At 51.4% G+C, this 7850-nt stretch overlaps 1 protein-coding gene across 1 annotated transcript; it reads left to right on the forward strand.

Annotated features, from left to right (window-relative positions):
* Positions 1–1383: 1383 nt before the first annotated feature.
* On the forward strand, positions 1384–4159 carry NKX1-2 (NK1 homeobox 2). The gene is made up of 2 exons (XM_057737451.1): positions 1384–1594; positions 3327–4159. The coding sequence occupies exons 1-2, from the start codon at positions 1384–1386 to the stop codon at positions 4034–4036; spliced, it is 921 nt and encodes a 306-aa protein (XP_057593434.1). The 3' UTR covers positions 4037–4159.
* The last annotated feature ends 3691 nt before the right edge of the window (positions 4160–7850 follow it).

The following is a 7850-nucleotide window of genomic DNA, read 5'->3' on the forward strand; positions in this document are numbered from 1 at the left end:
GCTTAGCGCTCAGACTGCTCCCCAAGCCACAAAAGGGAAAAAGGAATGTTGGGAAGGGCGTGGCTGGTGGAAGCTTCCCCAAGGACTGATGTGCACCATCCCGTGGGACTTGGTGGGGCAGATGGAAGCCTTTTCAACAGTCTCTGCTCTCTGACCTTAAATCCAAAAACAGGCAAACATCTTTTAACCTTTTTCCTCTTCGGGCTAGTGGGAGGATGAGGGTCAAAGATGCAACCCGATTCCCAGAGACCCAATATCTGTGCAAATGATCAAATGTGTGACTGTAAAGAAGGCCTGAAGGGCATCAGGGATTGCACCTGGTGTTTCCGCAGGCCAGGGAAGCCACCCTCACCTGGCTCATATGTCCTCACCAGAGCAACCTGCAGAGTTTCCAAAGAGGAGAGGCATCTTGGTGGGGGCTCAGACATCTCTCCAAAACCCCTGCTGCTCCCTGACCTGGCTAGGCTCCAGGGTGGAAGGGAAAGCCTCTGACACAGTGCAGGACTTTCTTTCGCTATTTCCTAGAGAGCAGGACGTACTGAAAAGAAAAATGGTCCGGGAAAGGAGACCTGGGTTCGAATCCAGACTCTGTCACCAACCAACAGTGACCCTGGGTATTGTCACTTTTCATCTTTGAACCTTAATTTCCTCATCTTAAAATAGGGATAATAGTCTTGCCAGGCCACGCCCACCGCACAGGGATGCTCAGAGGATCAAATGAGATAGCGCAAGTCGAAGGGCTTTGTAAACTGTAAACTGTCAGAACACGAGGGCTTTTAAATCTGAGGTGATCAGATCTGAGGCCATTACCGGGAGTAACTGGCGAGGCAGGAGATGTGCTCAGCTTTGCCTTGAAGTAATCAGTGCTGGCCTCAATCGCATCCCCAATTCAAAGGCGGGTGCATTGGAATAAAGGTGCAAATCCAAGCCCGAGTCAGGGAACTTGTACTAGGAGGATCTCCGGGACGAAAGCGTCCGGATTTCCCTCCCTGGCGCACCCCAGGAGTCCCCGCAGGTTGGACAGAGGCGCGCTGAGCCGGCGGCGCTGTACCGGCGAGCGCGCGCACCGGACGCACCAAGGCGCCCCCTCGCCGAGGCTAGAGGTCCCCGCAAGCCTCGGGGCAGTCTTGCTGCCTCTGCTAGCGCACCCCGCACGTGGCGGGGGCCTGGGCAGCGCAAGTGCCAATCCGCGCGCAGCCCCCCGCGGCTCTCTCCCAGCCCCGCCCCCACGCTCCCCTCGCCAGCTTCACTTGGCCGCCCCGACCCTCCTACCGGCTGAGAGCTGCGGCCGAGCCATAGCCGAAGGCAAGCCCGAGAGCGGCAAGCCCGAGAGCGGCCATCCCGGACCCCGCGCCGCCGGCCTCCGGCCCGCTGGCGGCGGGCATGCTGGCATGGCAGGACGGCGGGGCCAAGGCGGCTCCCTCCCACCACAAGATCTCCTTCTCGGTTCTGGACATCCTGGACCCGCAGAAATTCACCCGTGCTGCGCTCCCAGCCGTGCGCCCTGCTCCGCAGGAAGCCAAGAAAAGTTTGGCAGAGGCCGAAGCAAGGAAGGAAGCCAGCCAGGACCCGGCCCGGCAGCGAGAGACTCCTGGTAAGAATGCGAGGCGGCCTCAGGCCCCGAAAAGCTCCAGCTTAGATGATGCGATAGGGTGGTGGGAGGGACAGCCGTGGATCGGGTGAGTAGCCCTTAGCGGCGTCTTCCCCAAAGGCAGCAGGCGCACAGGACGAGGCGTGTAATTAAATTGAGGCAGAAAGGGGGCCCTCAGCGTCCGGGGTCAGAGATTTGCCGTCGAAGTCTGTCCCTGCTCACCCACCAAGCAAGTAGGCGCCCTAGCTCTGATTTACTCGCGGTGGAAACTAATACTTACCAAGAGCCCACCTAATCCAGGCTCATTCATTGGGCATTTAATGCGCCCACCACGTGCCAAGACCTGGGCTAGAGACTGGGATAAAATTAAGGAAAACCTTCAAAACCTGCGAGGTAGACAGCATCATCCCTCCATTTTCTGGATGAGGGAGCTAAGGCTGAATCAGGGATCCGAGGTCTTAGTAGGCAGTGAGGTCCAGTTTACGCACCCAGAGCCCATTTCCAACCACCCACAGACAGCTGCAGAGACTCCGCTGCCCCACACGCTCAGGCTCCCCAGACCCAATCGTTGAGGGCGCTGGGGCTGGGGTGGGGTGGGGTGATGGGAGGCTATTGGTCCTTTCTCCCCGAAACCCTTTTTGACTTAACCCCTAACTCTGGGAATTCCCTGGCGGTCCAGTGGTTAGGACCCCGCCCATCCACTGCAGAGGGCACGGGTTGGATCCCTGGTCGGGGAACTAAGATCCCACAAGCCGCGTGGGGCAGCAAAAATCAAACAAAAACTTCTAATTCTGGTGGACACCTGATGAGGTGTCCGGGAAAGTTTGTAGGACCCGAGCTGGAAGAGGCATAGGCACGAGGTTCCCCAAGAGGGTCGCCAAAGGTCAGGGGCGCAGGTCAGGGAGAGGCTTGAAGTCTCGCAGCCCCCCTCCTCCCCTCCCCAAGTTTTGTGGTGATTGTCTGGGGCTCTGGGCGCCTCTGGCGGCTGCGCTTGGGCTTGGGCAGTCGGCCTGGTAATTGTTCGGATCGCCCCTCGCAGGGGCCGCGCTCCCCTTTCCCCACCCTCATGATCGATATTCTATTACTGGCGCCTGCATATCTCCTGCCCGCAGCTTGCAGGTACCGACTTCAAACCCCCTTTCCCTGTCTGATTCTAATATTGTTCGATTAAAACTTACCTTTAATAGATGACATCTATCGATCCGGCCCCGCACAAATCTGAAACTCTATTAACACGGCAGGAGAGAGAAGATGGGAAAGAGGGAATTTCACTTTAAAAGGGAGGAGGGGAGCGCTTAAGAACTTCTTTTTTAATTGCTAGGAGTTCCAGACCAAAATAGGCTTCTAGGGACTCGGGAGACAGCCCTAAACGCACTTGACATCTCGATGTCTTAATGTACAACGATCCTGTAAGGTTGTCCAATAAGGTCGTTATTTTTTCTTAATGCGGGATGTCATTCATTCATTCAAAATACACTTCTTAGACGCCTGCCAGGTAGTAGATGGGTAAAGAAAAAAGGGACACTGCAACCCTAACACCCCACTCCTGGGAAGGGCTTGCAACTAAGAGCGGTCGTGGGGGTGGGGGATGGTGGCAGGGAGCGCAATCCCGGAGAGGGGCAGCGGCTGGGTTGTGGAGAGAGCTGCAGGCTCTGGGGAGGAAGAGGAGCAGGTCTGGGGACCAGGACGGGCCGGGTCGTTCCGGGCTTCTGATCACCGACCCCTTCTTCCCTAGATGCTGCGGGCCGAGGCGCCGGCTTGGCGTCCCCCCTGGAGGGCTCGGAGGCGGAGGAGGAGGAGGAGGAGGACGTGGAGGATGCGGAGCGGCGGCGGCGGGAGCGGGCTGCGCGCCTGCAGGCGTGCGCGACGCGCTCCCCAGAGGCCCGGGCCGCGGCACTGGCGGCGGGGGAGAGCAGCGCGGGCGGCCTCGCTGGCTCCCCGGGCTCGCCGGGCTCCCCGCGGCCCCGGCGCCGGCGCGCCGAGCCCAGCAGCTCCAAGCCGCGGCGCGCGCGCACCGCTTTCACCTACGAGCAGCTGGTGGCCTTGGAGAACAAGTTCCGGGCCACGCGCTACCTGTCTGTGTGCGAGCGCCTGAACCTGGCGCTGTCGCTCAGCCTCACTGAGACGCAGGTCAAAATCTGGTTCCAGAACCGCAGGACCAAGTGGAAGAAGCAGAACCCCGGCGCCGAAGGCGCGGCGCAGGCGGGAGGTGGCGCGCCCCAGCCCGGGGCTTCGGTGGCGGCGAGCGGCGGCGGCGCGGGGGGCAGCCCGGGTCCGCCGGGCCAGGGCGCGCATCTTTTCCAGACTTTCCCCTCCTACTCCGCGGCCAACGTCCTCTTCCCGGCAGCCGCCTCCTTCCAGCTGACGGCCGGCGCCGCCGGGGGCTCCTTTGCGCCCTTCCTCGGGCCCTCCTACCTGACCCCTTTCTACACCCCACATCTATGAAACCGGAGCCCCTCCGGCCCCACTTCGTGCGGACTCACGGGTGATTGGCGTGGACTTGTGGTCCCCACCCCACGGAGAGGCGCGGACGCGCAGGGACCGCCCCCTTCTGGTGCGCGGGTGTCCGCGCGCTCCTTCCCTTCCAGCTGCCGGGACGCGCCGCCAGAGGGCAGGGACAGGCCGCCTGCCGACTCCCAGCCGCCCGGCTTCCCGCCGCGCCGAACCCCAGAATTCACGCGGTCCACTAAAGGGGGTCAAGGACCTGCCATCTTTGAAAGTGTCCGGAGACGGAGGCTGTCCTTAAATCTTCGCGTTTCTGGACCTTGTTCTTCACTTTCGGTCAGGCTTAATTCAATTCAAGGGCTCTTTCTGAGGGTCTGGGTGTTCGGCGGCCCGGGGCTAACCCTGCGGCGGGGATGCAGCCGAGAGGGAATCTAGACCCGCCCTCCAGCTGCTCACACCTGGGATGGAATCTTCGAAGATTTTGGCTCACTTCAGAGGGTAAGGAGCTTTCCCTTTTCATAGCTTTCCCATTTCATACTTGATTATTGGCCCAAACCCAGCGATTCCTTCCAAACCCTGAACGAAGTTGGAGAGAGCCGAGTCTATGAGCGCACACTGCCGTCGTGCAATGGACTATTTTTTAAAATAGATAACACGCTACATTTTTAGGTCTTCGTTTAAGATTAGGACTTGAGCGCTACTCTTGTTCCAAACAGTCTGTCCACAGGCTATTCCTGAGAAAATGGGTACCTGATTTTTCGGAGAAGACCAGAAGTTCGTGCTGGGAAATGCAACAGCTTTACAGCTAGAATTGCCTGCTAAAGTAGACGCAGTTCCACAACACTGCACGTTGTGCGAACAGCTTTGATAAACCATGGCTATGGCCCCAAAGGTATAAAAACAACAAAGGCACCAAGAGCTCGACTAAAATCTTGAGATCTATGCATAAGACTGCCCATTTTGGTTTGCAGTATTTGATACTGTAAAACTTCAGTTTTGGCTAATGTATCTACCCTAGCAAATCCTACGCTCCCAGTGGTGATCAGACCAGGGGGACAGTTCTCGCCTCCAGCACACACTGCAGTCACGAATTGGACTATTTTTTTAACGCACAAATTCCACGTTTTTAGAGCCTCATCTAAGATTCTGATTGGAAACATACTCTGTTCCACGCAGACTCTCCATGATGGCATGGTGAACAAGCAAAAGGTTGTTAGGAGCTGTAAAAGAAATAATTTGGGGATGTAAAAAGCTACCGTGGAAGCAAAAAGCATATTTAGGTTGGATACAACTGCAGTAACTTAATATATGGACCAGCATTCTGACTGCTGCTTTTATTATTTCCCTTAAAATTAGTTCTGTAAAATTCTCTTGCCAGCCTTGTTTGGAATACTCTTCCTTTAGTTTTTTATGTAGTATGATTTGTAGCCCATATCTCAGAAAACCAGACCTCCCCAACTAGGTCATGTATGTTTCACTCTCACCTTTATTGGATGACTCGAGGCCTGGAGATATCTATATGGGTACCATATTCCTTGCTATTTCTTGGTAGCCTGTGTCATTAATAATTAAATTTAATGACCAATGGCTTTTTGTAAAGTGAGAGCACACTGTTTGGTATGATGAACACATAATATTATAACCTTGAAATATCTACTTCTATTTTTATCAGAAATGAGAAAATATCCCCCCTTCCTTCCAAATTAAATGAAGACTTCGCATTCATGGGACTCTCATACGATTTGAGAATATGTACTCTTTAATTATAATTTGTTGATTAGACCCTTTTCCTTTTTTTCTGAAGAAAAGTGTCCACAAACAATGCATTATAACTTTCTAAGACAATTGATGCCAGATGAGAATAAAAATGCAGTTACTGTAGTAGAGAATATTATTTTATTCACTTTACTTGTTGATAAACACTCCCTCAGTAATTATTCCTAGTTTTCTCAAAAGCAACATTCCAAGTATCACAAGCAGGCAATTCCAGTGCACAGAGGCAAGATCTGTAACAAAGAAGCTGAATTTCTGTGTGGGAAACATTGCATTTCTCTCAGGTACCAGAGTCACAGAAGACTCTGTTTGAAGAGAGGGACTGAGGAGGGAGGGGGGAGGCTTACCTGTCTGTGGACCAGCATGGAGTGCTGTACTTCTGACCTTTCTTGTTCCTACAAATTTTAACAGAGTAATGCTCGGAGTGTGTGACTTTGGACTTCTGCTGCTTTGAAAGTCCCAGTGGCTTTCCAACCAAACTCTTAAACTCAATCTATTGATGTGTTTGTCTAATAAATTTTGTTTGTAATAGTTTCTTGTTTATTTCTTGTTCTTTATTAGCAAAGCTTTTAAATAATTTTATAATTATCAGAGGTTGTACAGCTGGCTCAGAAGGTTACCGAACACAACAGTTGCTTTGTGGCTTTGGAATCTTTTTTTTTTTTTAAAGTTTCTTTGATGTGGACCATTTTCAAAGTCTTCATTGAATTTGTTACAATATTGCTTCAGTTTTATGTTTTGGTGTTTTCGACCTCAGGCATGTGGGATCTTAGCTCCCTGACCAGGGATCAGACCTGCACCCTCTGCATTGGAAGGCAAAGTCTTAACCACTGGACCGTCAGGGAAGTCCCCCTAATGTGACTTAAGTCATCTTTTTTAGACCTTTGCTAGATACATACGTAGTGGCTCTATTTGTAGGCAGCATACACAAACACATTTAAGGCCATTTTTGTAATGAAAGCAAAGCATCTTTACAGAATTTTAATTAGTGGCTACAAATTAAATCAATACCAGATTTCTAGCACATTAACTTCCTAGCCTTACTTTGCAAGTTCTGAATACCCCATAAAGAGTCTGGTAGATAACTTTCCAGACTTGGGCCATCCACTGATCATAAATTTCTGATGTTAAAAATGACCACTTTAAAAGGAACTTATTTACAAACCAGAAACAGACCAACAGACATAGAAAACAAACTTATGGTTGCCGAAGGGGAGAGGGGGTAGGGGAGGGATAAATTAGAAGTTTGAGATTAGCATATACAAGCTACTACATATAAAAAACATGAATAACAAGGTCCCACTGTATAGCACAGGGAACTATATTCAATATCTTGTTATAAACTATTATGGATAAGAATATGAAAAAGCACATACATATATATCTGAATCACTTGGCTATATACCAGAAACTAACACAACACTGTAAATCAACTATACTTCAAAAAAAAATTACCATTTCAGATTCCCACTTGAAACCGTGTAGCCAGGGAGCCTTATTTAAAGGAGTGATTAGAGAGCGTTTCTTACTTACCTTGAGAGACCCCCATCCATTTTATGGGCACAGATCAGCTTATTATATTTATCTTTTTAGAAATGACTCAAGAACTATTTAACTAGCTTTTTAAAATTATGAGTAGGCTAACATAGAAATTCTTCAATAAATAATAAATACACTTAGGGACTTCCTAGGTGTTGCAGTGGTTAAGAATCTGCCTGTCAATGCAGGGGACATGGGTTCGAGCCCTGCTCCAGGAAGGTACCACATGCCTCGGAGCAACTAAGCCCGTATGCCACAACTATTGAGCCCATGTGCTGCAATTACTGAAGCCCAAGCACCTAGAGCCCATGCTCTGCAACAAGAGAAGCCACCACAATGAGGAGCCCGTGCACCACAGTGAAGAGTAGCCCCCCGCTCGCCGCAGCTAGAGAAAGCCCGTGTGCAGCAATTAAGACCCAACACAGCCAATATAAATACATACATACATACATAAAAAAACAAATTTATTAAAAAAAAATAATAAATACATTTAAAAACATAA

The sequence above is a fragment of the Hippopotamus amphibius genome, chromosome 5 (genome assembly GCF_030028045.1).
Source record: "Hippopotamus amphibius kiboko isolate mHipAmp2 chromosome 5, mHipAmp2.hap2, whole genome shotgun sequence".
Taxonomy (NCBI): Eukaryota; Metazoa; Chordata; class Mammalia; order Artiodactyla; family Hippopotamidae; genus Hippopotamus; species Hippopotamus amphibius.

Excerpts from the sequence above, each read along its gene's own strand:
- NKX1-2 (XM_057737451.1), top strand. The coding sequence starts at position 1,384 with ATGCTGGCATGGCAGGACGGCGGGGCCAAGGCGGCTCCCTCCCACCAC. Across the intron at positions 1,595-3,326 it reads CCGGCAGCGAGAGACTCCTG|ATGCTGCGGGCCGAGGCGCC; the intron begins GTAAGAATGCGA and ends CTTCTTCCCTAG.